We start from the raw sequence: 16,656 nt of genomic DNA on the forward strand, positions 1-16,656 counted from the left end.
TGGCTTAAAAGAAAAGAAAAATATTCTCTCAGTTCTGGAGGATTAAAGTCAAAGAGCAGGGCATTGACAGGGCCATGGTACCTCTGAAGGCTCTAGAGAAGAATCCTTCCATGCGTCTTCCTAGGCTTTGGTGGTTGTCAGCAATTATTGGCATCCTGTTGGTTTGTAGAAGCACCACCCTAATCTCCAACTCTCTTGTTATGTGGGATTCTTGTTACGTGAGGTCCTCAGTGTCTTCATAAGGCCTTCTTGTTATCCAGTGTGACATCATGTTTACTTGACGACCCAGTTTCCAAACAAGGTTACATCCACAGGCTCAGCACTGACATGAATTTTTTGAGGACCCTATTCAACCCAATACCCGCATCAATTATAAATTCGTATGGTGGTCCTTTATATTTAGATAAATGTTTCCACGTGAACTTAAAGGTACAACATGAAATTGGATGCTGTTTTTCTGTTTAGGCTTCTTAATCCTTTCTTTTTATTTCATAGCTAATACAAGTTAATTATTTTTCCCATCCCTCCTTTTGCTTGCAGTATGGACAAGTGCACTTGCCTGGGAATCTCCTCGTTTATGGTTCCAGCAATTATTTTTATGGGAAACATGTCATTTTTTACATTGGAAAATCTTAAATTTATTCTGAGTTTTATCCTGGGTTTGCTCTCTTCCCCTCTAAAGGTATTCTTTTGCGTGCTGTAGTTGAGGGAAGGGAGTTATTTTCCACCCTAACTTGCTTTTCCTAGTCAAATATTCTATTAAGATTTTCATTCATTGAGAAACCACAAAAACAGGTCTACACTGAGACTGACCTTAGCATCTATACTAAGTGTTGCTTAATAATCTGTCTTTGAATTGACCATAGTTTGATCTTCGTCTTATTTATAAAACTGAGGAAGAGTCTAGTCAGTGTTCACAGGGGATGTTTCTGATGTGATCCTTAGGAGCTTGTCTTCTATTCTGATAGCCTTGTTGACCTAATAGGCTGTCCTCCAGAATTCAGGTTTCCTAACATTTTGTGTGGTTTCATCCTAGCGAGTCGTTTTCGTCTAAGATTTGGCATCTGAGAAGCCCACCAGTGTGCAAGTCAATATAAGCCTGGCAGTCCAGAATTATAATTTCATAAGACTATTTTGAGTTTCTCAATAAACATTAAGATAGTCATTGATGTCTCTGAATTCTGACCCAGGCAATGATTTCAAGTCCGTTGTTTTTTTTTTTTTTTTTATCTACCTACCTACCTTCCTACCTACCTATGTCGCCAGTAAGGTTTATTTATTTATTTTGAGAGAGAGAGTGAGCGAGCAGGGGAGGGGCAGAGAGAGACAGGGAGAGAGAGAGAGAATCCCAAGCCAACTCTGCACCTCCAGCACAGAGCCTAGCATGGTGTTCAAACTCACAATCCGTGAGATCATGACCTGAGCCAAAAAACAACAGTCAGACACTCAACCAACTGAGCCACCTAGAAGTCCCTCAAGTCTATTTTATTTATTTATTTATTTATTTTTAAGTTTTTTTTTTTTCAACGTTTATTTATTTTTGGGACAGAGAGAGACAGAGCATGAACGGGGGAGGGGCAGAGAGAGAGGGAGACACAGAATCGGAAACAGGCTCCAGGCTCTGAGCCATCAGCCCAGAGCCCGACGCGGGGCTCGAACTCACGGACCGCGAGATCGTGACCTGGCTGAAGTCGGACGCTCAACCGACTGCGCCACCCAGGCGCCCCTCCTCAAGTCTATTTTAAGGTTTCCAGTTGTCTGACTTTAAGCAGCTATTGAGCCTTTCATGATTCAGGTAGACTAGAGGGAAAGGAAAGGGAGTCATAGCTAGGTAGAGGCAGAAGTTAGAGAAGGCATGTGGGTGGGAAAAAGAGGGAGGTTTACACATGGTATGTGTTTGCTCATGATGAGTCTAATGGATACACAGTTTTAAGCTTGACCCATTTTCATTAGCTTTGGCTAAGCTATATTGTAAATGTCCAATTTTGAGTCTGAATTTCTTTTTGAAGCTTACTCATACCAATCAAAAGTGTTGACCAAAATATTAGGGGTTTGTTTAGTCTGTTTTTTAATGTACCCCTTAGATCATATATTTTTGTCATATCAAAATATCACCGTAGTGGCCATTGCAAGTTCATATTACCCTTGGTAGAATTACGGCATATATTATGGCACATAGGAGGGCATTGGGATTAAGTGGGAATACATGTAACAAGCCAGACCTCTGCCAGGTAGAATTGTAGATGAGTTAGTTAGCAGGTGAATCCATGTGGAATTAGCTAGCCGTCAGTAGAAAGTGTTACTTCTATAAAACCCATGTCTTGGGCCCCTCAACCTGAAGTTGAGGCATTTCCAGTCATTGAAATGATAAATCAATGGCCCTGGAAGATGGAGTGTGGTGAGAAGATTTCTGCTAGAAGCAATTTCTTTCATACAGAGCAAACTAAAGAAAGCTGTTGTAAAGTTTTGATGGGCAATCGAAGGCAGAGATGTCTAAGAAAGGAAGGCAGAGTAGTAAGACTTTTTATTCATTTATCCTCACGGCCAGTTTAGAGGTAGACTTTTCAGACCTCTGTAGGCCCCCTACCTTACTAAGAGCTTCCTCTTATAGACAGAAAACATCATGAGTGGTAAAAAGAAGAATAAGTTGTCAATAAATGCTTAGTCAGATTTCCAACAAGGAATTTGAATAGAAGTTGGATTAGTATTGGAAGTTGAACAATTCTTGAAGGATACTGATTGAATTTAAAATAATCTCAGCTAAGGAGTTCAAGGAAAAGGAATGGGAACTCAGACTTAATGTTGGAGACACAGTGGCAATGACACCTGAGGACCTCAGATAGGGGTACTTAGGGGTTTTGGGGATGTATGCTGTTAATGATGTCGGATCTTGGGCCAAAATGGATGAGGAGATTTTGGCTATATCACTGGACCTCCAAGTCTGTTGAACATCCCCATAAAAGCACCAGGAAAACTTTTGTGATTGAAAAGAAAACCCCACAAGCTGAGTTTATTAGAAACTTGTCAGTCAGAAGTTCCACTGACCAAATGAAATCACCAAACTATCTCCTCAATAATTTGAGCAATTGGGTTTTATAAGATTCTGGGTTTTTGTTTCTGTTATTGTTGTTTGTTTTTTGGTAAAGAGTTAGTCATAGGTGCGTTTTAAGGCAGGAGTTATTGAGACTGGGATCTGGGCAGAGATGGATAAGAATTTGTAAACTAGGTCAGTTGTTGAAATAGTCTGTGTTTAAACAGTTTACTCCTTATAGTCTTAACTTTCTGGAACACAAGACCAAGCAAGCTGTTGCTGAGTCCAATGGGAAGGAGCTTGGGCCTCTTGATAGAAATTAAATGGAAGCCACAGATATTCTGGCGTTTTCAGAATTTCCAGAACAAGTTACAGAACAATTTTGTAAACTGCTTTTGTTATATCACTATATTCTATGCATGGCTCTACCATCAACCGCTTCCCCCTGAATTATGATATTGCCACTACTGCATGTTTGTTACTCAGCCAACCTGTACAAAACCTCTCTTGTTCCCACTACTTCTTTCCCCCTGATCTCTTCCCAGCTCATGGACACTTGCTTAGACTCTGCATTTAGGAAACTGTACTGGTTACTGATAGGCAAGAGGTTTCAAAGTCACCTGCTCCTGGACCCAGGTCCATGTGGTAAGCTCTCTTCTTGAACTGCATGCAGAGCTGACAGTGTCCTGTCCCACTGGATAGCATGTTCTGTGTGTAGGGAGAGGTGGGAACCCTACGACAGAGACCAAGAGCACTCGCAGAAGGAGAGACATAATTGCTGAGTGTGTGTGTTCCTTGCCTTTGACTGAAGGCAAAGAACTTTCCGAACTCTTTGTTCTTCAAGAGCAATACTTTGGTACAACTGGTAATCCTAGGGAGAGCTGCCAGGAAGAAATGCCAGAGGTTTTTACCTGGGGGATCTTTAAGGTAATCTGCCAAAACTTACATTGAGTCACCAATGTGGCCAAACTGCTAAGTAAACAAGGAACATGGGGATCTTACTTTTCCGGGGCTACCATAACAAATGATTACAAACTGTACCCAGTTAAAACAACAGCGATCTAGTCTCTTGAAGCTCCAGAGGCCAGAGGTCTGAAATCAAGGTGCTTCCAGGACTGTGCCCTCTCCGGTTTCTAGGGAAGACCCTTCCTTACCTCTTCCCTCTTCTGGTGGCTAGAGGTGTTTCTTTCCTTGTGGCTACATCAGTCCACTCACTGCTTCCATGGTCACATGACTCCTCTTCATCCTCAAAACTTCCTCTGCCTCTATCAATAAGGGTACATGTGATGGCTTTGAGAGCCCTCCAAGATAATCCAGGATAGGTTCCTCTGCTGGAAATCCCAATTTAATGCATCTGTTCCAATATAGAGTAGTATTTTTTCTTTTGCCATATGTATTAACCAATCTAGAATCTCCAGAGAAAAATGAACTGATAGGGTGTGTGTGTGTGTGTGTACACATGCATAAAGGAAGAGAGGAAAAGAGTGAGTGAGAGAGATTTATTTTAAGGAATTATAAGAAATGAGTCACAATTTTGGAAGCTGACAAATCCAAATCAGCAAGGCAGGCCTGCAGGCTAGAGGTTCAGGGAAGAGTTGACCTTTCAGCTTTAGGCAAAAACCATCTGAAGACTAACATCAGCAAGATGACAGTAGGAAGTCCTATCCCTGGTTTACCCACAGAAACGCCAAACTGATGGGGGTCCTGATTCTAGTTAATAAGTTGCAGTCTTCCAGAGGAGCACAAACTGGAGAGAAGCTACAGTGAACAGAGGAAATGGAAAAAGCAGCATCTGGGAATGCAAGCTGGTATAGCCACTGTGGAAAACAGTATGGAGATTCCTCAAAAAACTAAAAATAGAACATCCCATGACCCAGCAATTGTACCACTAGGTATTTATCCAAGGGATACAGGTGTGCCATTTTGAAGGGACATATGCACCCCAATGTTTATAGCAGCACTATTGACAATAGCCAAAGTATGGAAACAGCCCAAATGCCCATCAATGGATGAATGAATAAAGAAGATGTGGTATATCTATACAATGGAATATTGCTCAACAATCAAAAAGAATGAAATCTTGCCATTTGCAACTATGTGGATGGAACTGGAGGGTATTATGCTAAGTGAAATCAGTCAGAGAAAGACAAATATCATATGACTGCACTCATATGAGGACTTTAAGGGACAAAACAGATGAACATAAGGGAAGGGAAACAAAAATAATGTAAAAACAGAGAGGGGGACAAAACATAAGAGACTCATAAATATGGAGAACAAACAGAGGGTTACGGGAGGGTTGTGGGAGGGGAGATGGGCTAAATGGGTAAGGGGCACTAAGGAATCTACTCCTGAAATCATTGTTGCACTATATGCTAAATAATGTGGATGTCAATGTTTAAAAAAAATTAAAATTAAAAAAAATATCTACCATATGCTAACTAACTTGGATATAAATTAAAAATTAAAAAAATTTAGAAAATATTTTTAAAATATAGTAAGCCTTTAGTTACATTTTACGTGTTCTTTACACTTAAATTTAAGGTTTCTACTATCATTTCACAGTTCCCAGAAAATATGACATATCACATTGCTGCTTTAATGAATTTAATAATTTTTTAGGCCTAAAACCTTGCTATTTGAAATAATCTTCTCTGTCATTTGAAAAGTGTACACCCTCTCTTGTCGAAAATGCTGCCAGTTTGTCCCTTGAACTATGTAAACTTTCTAATAAACTTTCTAATAAAATTATTTTAATAAAAAAAAGAAAAGAAAAATCAGTGTCCTCAGGAAATGTTGGTTTTAGATGGGGTTAAAGGGATTTGAGGCGGGAAGGGAGGGCATAAGTGCAGGTGGAGAGGCAGGAAGACAAATATGCGTGTCTGGAGATCCTGGAATATTCTAGGCAGGTGACAGGTTTTAGGCTGGCTTTATGAATTGGAGGTAGTGAAGATTCCCCTAACTTGACTAGATCACGCCAAGACGGGAGGAGTGGAAGATGATGCCCATGTTGCTGACCAGCACTTCCAGACCCCCACACTCCTTGCGTAGGAAGTTGAGCAGTGCATGGCTGCTCTGCAGGTCGTGGATGTAAGGCAGGGGGAAGCATGTTTGCGAGCACCATGTTCCCTGAGACCTGCTGGCACAGAACACCCATGATGGCAAAGCCTAGTTGGACCTAGTCACCAGCACCATGTGGCTGCAGGCCTACCAGGCTGAGCGAGGCACTTGAGTTTGGAAAGCAGACATCATAAGACACTGCGTGTGGGTTTTGGCCCCGGGCACTGGCACAGATGTCAGTAGAACTGTGTTCTAGGATCCAGGGCTGTTACCCCTAGAGCCAGAGGCCCTACCTCCATCCCCCATCAAAGGAGGAGCCAAAGGTTCCCGATGGTTCCTTAAAGATGCTATGCCAGGTCTGTCTCTCCCAGGGTTGTACCCTGAACCCAGATGGAACTCCCCACTCTTAGGATCCCTCCTCTGAGCTCAGCAATGGTTCAGGATGGACTGATGTGCTCCTCGGAAAGAAAATGGGTAGTCATAGGCTAATAGGAGCTAGAGATTCATGGTAGTAGAACTAAACATATTTTGGGAAAACCCCATCAGGAAGAAAGGAATATAGCCATTGTGTTGGGAATGTGTCCTTCTTCCTCTGTAGAATGGGAAAGTTTGCCTTCTTCTAAGATGCAGTGAAACTGGTTGTACAGGGAAGTGCTTCTGAGGACACAGATCCCCTGCTTTCTCAGTAGAAACTCAAGAGAGAGATACAGAGAATGAGGTCCTGTGCTGGGACTTGGGTGTGGGCAGGACTCCTCCCTCAGTGTGATGCCCAGTGGGCCCCGAGTGGGAGGGAATGTTTGTGAAGCTCACTGTGGCTGAGGAATTGCTTGGGATGTCTGCTGTAATGGTTATAAATACTTATGTTTGTTAAAAGTGCTTATATTTGGTGTAGACCAAGGTTTTAGTTAATAAGTGTTATATATAATTTGGTGTTATTTTTCAGGTATCAAGGAAAAGAGATCTCTGTGATACTGGGATACATTTCCAAACCAGCAGTTGACATGCTATTGTTTTGTCCTAGACATTGATGCTCCTCATGGGTCAGTTTAGAAAAGCCAGATAACAGAGAGAAAATTAATAGCCCTTTTGAAGGGAAAGACCTATTTTTTTCAAAGTTTATTTATTCTGAGAGAAAAAGAGAAAGAGCAGGGGAGGGGGACAGAGAGAGAGAGAGAGAGAGAGAGATCTGAAGTGGGCTCTGTGCTGATGGCAGAGTCCCATGTGGGGCTCATGAACCTTGAGATAATGACCTGAGCCAAAGTTAGACGCTCAACTGACTGAGTCACTCAAGCGCCCCTGAAGGGAAAGACATAAAGTATGGACCCAACCCTTGCTTGCAGGGCCCATCAGTTCTCATTTCTGTCAGCCAGAAATCCCTGGTGAAGACTGAAAAATAATCATGAGGGGAGGAAGTCTGTACAACATGGATGCTTCTGCGAGGGGTGGGAGGTGGTGGGAGGCCCCCCGGGAGCCAGGCTGGGTGTGGGTCAGTAAGAAGCTCCCCTCAGGGCCCTGGATGTGTCAGACCCCAGTCTGGGGACGCTGATAGGGGGCACTTTGCATCGCCCTTGTTTTCAGCCTGCTCACCTGTATTAGTTCATTTACTCTTCATGGAAATCCTATGACTTCCCCAGAATTGTACACTTAGGAGACCGATGTACAGCAACATGCAGGATTTTGCTCAAGGTCACCCCATAAGGTGGCAGAGCCAGGACGTTTTTGTTTCCAGATGTTTGTCTTTTTTTTTTTTTTTAATTTTTTTTTTCAACGTTTATTTATTTTTGGGACAGAGAGAGACAGAGCACGAACGGGGGAGGGGCAGACAGAGAGGGAGACACAGAATCGGAAACAGGCTCCGGGCCCTAAGCCATCAGCCCAGAGCCTGACGCGGGGCTCGAACTCACGGACCGCGAGATCGTGACCTGGCTGAAGTCGGACGCTTAACCGACTGCGCCACCCAGGCGCCCCCAGATGTTTGTCTTTAAAGCTTTGAAAGAGGTATGTGGAAAGACTGGGATGGTAGACACCCATGTATCAACCAAACCAGATTCATCTATGACAAGTATTTTACTATCCTCTCTCTAGAGATCTTTCTGGACCTTGTTAATGTTGCAAACTTGGTGACATGTTATCTGTACGTGAATAGTGCATTCGCCTTGAGGAGATTTGACGGTAATTCATATTCATTGATACCAATCCATATTCCCTTTTCTCGCTTGTCTCAGGTTGTCTTATGGATGCATCGTAAGAGCCTACTTCCCTTTCACAACTTGAAATTGTTTTTCCCCAGTGAGTTTGATATTTAAAGAGACCACAGAATGTCTTTTTGTGGTGGGGTGCACATGTCATAGTAGAGGCTGCTAAAGTATGCTAGCAAGGGAAGTCCATCCCCATTCATGGGTTTATATATCATCTTTGGTAACTTTAAAGCTACAACAGCAGATATGAGTATGCCCAACAGAAGCCATTGGCCTGCAAAGGCAAATACATTCACTCTGTGGCTCTTTCACTAATATTTATCGAATCCTGTGTTAAACTGTCCCTTCTCTTGACCTAACTTAGGTTCTGTTAGTTTTTTGGGCTGGTTGGCAAGCAATAAGCTGCACACATGGACATTTACTTATAACTCTTTATTCATCTATGATGTTCATTCACTATTGTCATTAAGTCCACTTTTCCTTCTCATATATCACAGAAGACTTCACAGAAATAGTAGCTAATTCAAGGTGAGTACTTGATACAAATAAAGGTTCTTTCTTTCTTTTCTTTGACAAGGACATTGCTGATAGTGTAATCTCATGGTCAAATCATGGAAGTATCATAATGGGAACCATGGAGGGAACTGAAAGGGGGGTCCCCATTGTTCAACTTTCTTCTCTATTACAAACTCCCCGTGAGGTCCCTTAGCATCCGAGGGCAAAAGGGCCAAGTAGACGGGAGTCTCTGCTCCTTCTTCTGGGCTTTTAATGGCTGTAGGTCCACCCATGTCTGTTGTCACCCACCCAGGGCAGCAGGCATTCAGGAGGATCCTGTCTCCCCTCCTGTGCTCACTCAGTTTCCTGGCATGGATTCTGGACAGGACCATGACACCCATCTTTGACACTCCATATGTGAATGCCCTCATATCAGGCCAGCCCTCCTTTGTGTGTACCCCGTTCTTTGTGTCTTCCACAAACTTGTTCATGAACCCCACCAGCTCCTCCTCTGTGATAGTCTCACTTCTGAGCTTCTGCTGCATTCCTGGGCTGCAGTTCTTAAGAGCTATTAAGCTCATTATGCTAGACACATTGACCACTCTGCCTAAAAAAGAACACAAGTAGTTACATAGAATGGCATGCACAATAATGATGAATACCACAATCCCTTGGATTTGTCTATTTGGGAGACAATTACCAGTTTGCTAGGAGTGTGAATGTAGTCTTCCTATATAAGTGAAGGACACAATACAGTCTTGAACCTTGTAACACTCATAATGTCTCAGAGGACGTCAGAGAAATGATCTAATGGGGAGTGCAGTGCCTAGATGTCCCATAAGGAAAAGACAGCCCCTTATACAGGAACGTGCTCCAGAAGGTAAGTAGGTGCTCACTGCAATCATGAGTAGAGAGACACTTTTCTTCACAGGTCCCCTTTGGGACCATCTTAACATCTTATGGTCCCATGGCCAGTGCTCTATGAATGAGTGTCTATCAACCAACAAACAACTGATCAGTTTATTGATGACCTTTTGAAGGAGAGCACCTGCATAGGTTTTGTGGGCTGTCTTTCTGCTGTAACCAGGTAAAAACAAATCTCCTCAGTGGGCTAAGGTGCATGCTATTTTCTCTATGTTGGGATTTCATCAACTCAGGAGCAGTGAGAACACACCAGGCAATAAGGTCATGGAGAGGGGCAACGGAAGAGTCACGTGTTAAAGAGATGGTATAAAAAGAAATGCTACAACATGGATGAATCTTGATAACATTACCCAAAAGAAAGTGGCCAGTCACAAAAGACTATTCATTATATGATTCTCTATATATGGGATGTCCAGAAAAGTAAATGTTCAGGCAGAAAATAGATTGGAGGTTGCTTAGGGCAGCGGGAACGCAGGACCAGAGGGCTGATGCTAAGGGTCCAGGTTCTCCTTGGGGTGATGACAGTGTGCTAATCTTGAAGCGGTGATTGCTCCACACCTCTGTCCATTTACTAAACTCCACTGAATTGCATACCTGATACGGGTGAAGTGTCTGATGTGTGAATTTTATCTCAGTAAAGTGGTTAAAAGTGTTAATCACATAGTTCTCACTAATTCTTTTTCAAAAATATAGTTATTATTCATAAAAGTGAACTTACATTGACATGTATAAATAGTTTACTATTTTTCCATCTACATGAGTATCTTTAGCCTAATAGAAAGATTATGAGAATTTACAAACAATAAGAGCTTCAATAAATTAGGAAACTATCCCTATTTTATGTAAATATCCGGGAAAGACAGTCATGGTCACTTAACTCTGAGCTCCATCCCACTAAGGAATGTCAGTGCCATACAAGTTCAGTGGGAGAGATAATGCATGACCCTGTGACTCTCATTGGTGGTGTTTAGAGATAATTAAAATGATTTCTAGAAAGTACCTTATTAATGTAACAGTTTTCTAACATAAACACCTTTTAGAAAGGGGTCAGTTATTCCAGTCCTTCCTTTCATCTAAAACATGATAAGTGTCACTTTAACGGAACTTATGTGTTAAATGGTTTAGTAAGCACCTCTCATGTTTGATTACTTAACTAATTAGATTTATTTTATTTTAAAAATATCATCTGCCTGTCTAAAAATAAAAATAATACACATTAATGTTTCAAAATTGCAAAACACAGAAGTGTATGAAATAAGACAGGGGCCAAGGAACCCACCCTGGGTAACTGGTATACCAGAAAGACAGCAACATTTACTCATAGGGGCTTGGAGCCATTTTCTTATGTACCTTTACTATAGACACTAGATGGAGAAACTCTACTAACTTTATGCAGGCTGTGTATAATGTATAATGAAGTGATGCCCTCTTGTCTATTCTGTATTGTCTATCTCAGGAAGTCTAGAATCACCTGTGAAAATGCTTACCTGTGTATTTCAGGGAGTCTGACAGGGAGTAAAAGGTTTTGTAGGTAAATTCCTTATAGTAGATGCTGCAATCATTCCCTCAACCCAGGCCTGTCCCCTGCACTGACCACATTTGCAAGTGGCAGGCTGGCTGTCAGCGGGCTTCACCTCAGAGCTGGGTGAGATGGTAGACCCTTTTGGTGTGACAGCTCAGGACAGGAAACACAACTGCAGGAATAGGAAGTACTTATGGAGTTTATACAGCCAAGTGTCTGATCCAAACATTTTGTCTCCAGAGTAGACTCATGGCTTTCATGTGTCATTTTGAGGACTCTGAGCTGGAATGCACGCAGCCCGTGTGCTACAAACTTTAAGGGTGGGGCGCCTGGATGGCTTAGTCAGTTAAGCAACTGATTCTTGATTTCAACTCAGGTCATGATCTCACGGTTCATGGGTTTGAGCCCCACGTTGGGCTCTGTGCTGACAGTTTGGAGCCTGCTTGGGATGCTCATTCTTGCTCTCTGCCCCTCCCTCACTCGTGCCCTCTCTGTCAAATATAAGTAAGTAAACTTAAAAGAAGTTTATGGACCATCCATAAGACCTTGTGATAAGGGTGTGTGAGTGCATTTGAGTGTGTCGTATGTCTGCATGTGTGTGTGCGAAAGAGACTGGATGTGTGACTGTAAGTGTGTGACCTGTATGAGGTAGCGTGTAAAGGAATTGCCCCGTCACAATCAGTGTGAAAGCATGTCACCCAGATACGAAAGGACTCTTGTTCTGGTGGGGCTGGCGTGTGTCTCAGGCTTATAGTCTATCCAGGCCATTACTCTGTATGTGGCCAGGGATCTATTTAGGAACATCTCTCCCTCTCCAAACTTCAGTGTCCTAAAGCACAGCCACAGTGATCTCCACAACACAAGGTATTTTAGACATCATCTCATCTGGGGTCACAAACTTCAAGGGCAGCATTTGACTCTCAAGGCTATTCAGAATCTGTAAGTCCAAGCTGGTTCTCATGACCTTTGATGATTTAACATTTGTCACATTCCCTGGAAGATCCATGTTTTCTAATATCAAGAGGACCAGTTCTTTAGTGTCTTGACTGATAAGGGTTTTTCAGAAAACACTTCAAGTTTTGAAATGTGCCTCCTGTGGTTTTCCATGAGGTACCCAGGAGTCTTGCCATAAGGAAGACATTGGCCCAATAGAGCAGAGTCCTTTTATTTTCTGTTTCTCCTGCCTTACTGGGTAAGGCTTCATTTGAAGAAGGGATATGTAGGGAAAATGATTTGAGGACCTTGAGTAGTGGGAAGAACCACTAGTTTGGATGTCACATGACCTTGGTCTTCAGCCAGCTGTGCTTGTGACCTTGAAATCCATTATTCCTCCAGTTTCTTAATGGGGACCATATATAAAATGCCTAGCACATCACATCTAGAAATGTCCAGCCACCTATCCTTTATAGAACCAATATGTCAGAGTGTGTGTGTGACTGAGATATGTTTACTATTATAATTTTCCCACCAAATTTCTCTAGTGGTTTTTCAGACTACAGGATATTGCAAAGCAGTACCTTCTCAAAGGAAGGTTGAGAACAACTTCTGTAAGGTTTTCTTGGTTACAGTAGCCTTAATAAGACCATATTTCTACCCACTATTTTAAGTTTATGTCTGATGAAAAGAGTGCTCATATTTTCAATGTTTGTTCAATTCCTTAGAGTGCTTTCTGTCTTAATAGCTTTTTGAAATAAGTGTAATTTATGAGAAAAAGAATAACAACAGCTTATCCTTTTAAAGAGAATATCTTTCAAATTCAGGAATAGGAATGAGAATGAAAAGATATGGAATGTGGGAAGGGATTTATATGACTTTGATCCTAATTACATGCTTTAGACTGATTGGTGATGGGCACCTGGTTGTTGTAAATTCTTATCTTTGTTTTCTGCCTAAAATATTAACTACAACTGTTATTGAAGAAAGAATTAATAGAGAAGAATTGCAGTGCCTGAGTGGCTCAGTTGGGTAAGCATCTGACTCTTGATTTTGCTCAGGTCATGATCTCATGGTTCATGAGTTCAAGGCCTCTTTGGGCTCTGCAGTGAAAGCATGGGGCTTGCTTGGATTCTCTCTTCTACTCTCTTTGCCCCTCCCCACTGGCACTCTCGCTCTCAAAATAAATAAATACACTTAAAAAAATATAAGGAGAGGGGTGCATGGGTGGTTCAATTTGTTGAGTATTGGTTTAGTTGATTAAAAAAAATAAGAAGAATCAGTAGGTACTATCTCTCAATATCCCTAAAGTCACAATTCTGTCTTTTGGTTTGTCCTTACATACCTAAAAACAGAGCACACATTGGCCTTTGCATGTGTTCTGACCCGCAGAGAACTGGTGGGTGTCATTGGAGATTGTTCTTTGTATCCTGGTTTCTGAAGTATGGGGGAGGAGGGACAGCATTTCCTTTGGCTGCCCTAGCTAGGACTTCTCCCAGATAGTCTCCCCAAAGAGGGTAATGTCCTGATAACATGAACCACTGTGGCTGCCATCCCCTCAAATAATGGAAGAACTCTCTTATTTCCAAAGGCAAGGGAACCCTGGTCTTACACTGAGAATGTGGCTTGCATTTTCATGGCCATGAGCCTAGTTTTCCTGAGGCAAGATCAATACTTGATTAGAGCCTGCCTTAGCAAATGCAGAAGAACACTCATTCCTCATTCTGGTCTGAGGCCAAATACACAGCAGGCACCCACACTGCTTAGTAAGTGAGAAAACAATCAGCCACAAGGGTGATTTTTGCCTTTAAGGTGGTGGATGTGATGCTGGCACACAGAACTCACCCCACATCCACGTTGTGGTGAGTAAAGGAGTCGGGGGACATTTGAGAGCTGCCCTTTGGGTGCCAGAGAAGCCAGTGGTAGAAGAAGTGATGGAAGTTTCCAGGAATGAAGAGGGAATGGGGACAGAACTGAGGGTCAACTGTACACGCACATACTCATTCAAGCCAGACACCCTAATCTTTCTAAAAGTGTCGGCTTATTTAGTCAGTGTACTGAATGGGTGGTGGTTCCCCCATCACATTAACGTGGGGGTAAATATTTCAGTAGTTAACAACCAAGGAATTGTGGCAGTTTGTTTTGTGCAAACAATGATCAAGGTGAAGGGAGGTTGATGGGCCTGGACTTTGGCAGGTCTGACAAGACGGATCCCTACAAGTTGTGCTCAGGCTGCCTTTGATCCTGAAGGACTTTGGGGAGTAAGTGAGCACTCAGGGAGTAGAGACAATAACCATAAAGGAAAAGAGAAAAAACAGTGTCTCTGGGAAGGTTTCAATTGTCCAGAAACAACAGCTGAGTCTCTGTTGGAGGAGAGTTGGGATGCAGATAGCTTGGGGGACAAAATCTATAGGACAACTCTAGGACCTGGTCAGTGACAATCAGGAGGTGGGCATGGTGACCTCATGTTTCATGGTGGGTGGATGAAATGGTCCGTGACCAGGATGATATTAGGAAAGCACAAGTGTTATCTGGACATGTTTTAGATATTTAGATAGGGGTGAGGGTGAGGGGCAGGAAGGGTCAGATTTGAGGAGGGAAGGGAGGGCATCCTGAGGAGTAGAAGAGACAGGAAGAGAATGTTCTAGGGAATGTCCTAGGCAGGTGATAGATTTTAGGGGAGCCTGACAGGTTTGGATAGTGAAAATTCCACTAGCCTGCATTAAATCCCCAGAGGGAGGGAAAGGGAAAAGAAAGGGTCCAGGAAGGAATCCCCAGGGAAGTGCACCTGTGAGGGGTACAGAGGCAGGAAAGGCCTCTGTGAGGAGAGTTTGAGATGAAGATGCGAAGGAGAAGAAAGAGCCGGTTGTGACAGGCCAGCAGGACAGAAGGCACTGATCACTGCTGGACACGTGGGCACAGAGTCCTGAAGAGAAGGGCACCTGTGCAGGTGGGGACACAGCAGGGAGAGGGAGCAGGGCCTGTAGATGAGGTCGGAGAGTTGGGGGCCAGATCATTCCAGAAACAGTACCGCTGTAAGTTGTCACACCTACCTTGTGGTTTCATTAGAGGCAGCAGTTCTGTGCACGCATCTCAAGTACCAAAGAAGTTTGTTTTCAATGTCACTTGTGCTTGAATATGTAAGGGGGTGGGGTCACCATCTTGTAGGGGAGAAGGAGAATAGGTTAGTAAGTAGTAGCCTTGTGAAAATATTCCACGAAGTGACAATAACTTTTCTTATGTGCAAACTGGTGAATTTTCAGCAATTTCTGTGTTAGGTAACACCACTGTCTGGGTGTGAATTATTTGGCTGGTTGATGCTGTGCAGCTTTGTAAGTGGGCACTATGTGGGGAGGCTAAAGGAAGGATGCACAATGGTATTTCTGTGTATCCTTGTTTAAATTTGTTGTTGTTTATTGCAAAATACGTTAAATCTTTACCAAATGACTCAGATCCAGTCAGAGAGACACTTGCAAAAACCTGGGTGACATCCCTGAGAGACTAATCTATGACAATGCCAAGGTCCTCTGGCTGGAAATGCTTGCAACTGCTGGAAGGTCCTGCTCTCCCTGTGTCTCCAGTCCATCTTCTTCCCTAGGGAGGCCCTCAGAGGTCTGGACCCTAGAGCAGCGGTTTAGACACCAGCCCCAAACCCACCCTGGCTGGTCCCCTAAGAGAGGTCTCCTGGCCTAAGAGTTCCCACGTTCTTACTATCAAGGGCAATGCCCGCGTTGTTGACCAGCACGTCCAGGCCCCCATACTCCTTGCGCAGGAAATCACGCAGGGCGCGGATGCTCTGCAGGTCGTCGACGTCCAGCAGGTGGAAGCGCGGACTCACGCCCTCGCCCTGGAGCTGCTGCATGGCCGCCCGTCCCCGCGCCTCGTCCCGTGCCGTGAGCACCACATCCCCGAAGAACTGCCGGCACAGGTTGCGCGCGGTGGCGAAGCCAATGCCCTTGTTGGCCCCGGTCACCAGCGCTACGCGGATGTGTGACGACATGACTGTGTGGATTGCTAGGGAGGCCCCGTGTGTGAAGCCGATGGTGCTGTGGGCTACACCGAGGGCTAGTGGTGCGGAGGCCTGGCCACAGTCAGAGATGCCAGTAGAACTGTGTTCTTGGATCCAGCGCTGTGGCTCCTAGAGCTGAGGTCCCACCCCCAACCCTCCCTGAAATGAGGGGCCAGAGTTCCAGTAGTTTAATGAAGCTGTATCAAATCCATACCTACTGGGGCTGTACCCTGAGCCCAACCAGGACTGTGTCCTCTTAGGATGCTACCTCTGAGCCAAGCAATGGTTTGAGGTCAACTGATGTGCTCCCCAAACTAAGGTGGTTGGCCCTGGGGTTAATAGGGGGCTAGTGATTCATGGTAGGCGAGTTAAAATTATTTTCGGAAACCCTCAAAAGTAAAAAAAGGAGTACAGATATTGTCTTGGGAATGTGTCCTTCTTCCTCTGCAGAATGGGAAAGGTTGCTTTCTTCCAAGATGCAGTG

General features: G+C 43.6%; 1 protein-coding gene across 1 annotated transcript; it reads right to left on the minus strand.

Moving 5' to 3' along the window:
- Nucleotides 1-8,706: 8,706 nt before the first annotated feature.
- Nucleotides 8,707-16,238, minus strand: LOC123610602 (carbonyl reductase [NADPH] 1-like). Its single transcript, XM_045501436.1, has 2 exons — nucleotides 15,875-16,238; nucleotides 8,707-9,391 (listed from the first exon to the last, which is right to left on the minus strand). Exons 1-2 carry the CDS (start codon nucleotides 16,161-16,163, stop codon nucleotides 8,910-8,912), a joined length of 771 nt encoding a protein of 256 aa, XP_045357392.1. The 5' UTR covers nucleotides 16,164-16,238; the 3' UTR covers nucleotides 8,707-8,909.
- Nucleotides 16,239-16,656: the final 418 nt, after the last annotated feature.

The sequence above is a fragment of the Leopardus geoffroyi genome, chromosome C2 (assembly GCF_018350155.1).
Source record: "Leopardus geoffroyi isolate Oge1 chromosome C2, O.geoffroyi_Oge1_pat1.0, whole genome shotgun sequence".
Classification (NCBI taxonomy): domain Eukaryota; kingdom Metazoa; phylum Chordata; class Mammalia; order Carnivora; family Felidae; genus Leopardus; species Leopardus geoffroyi.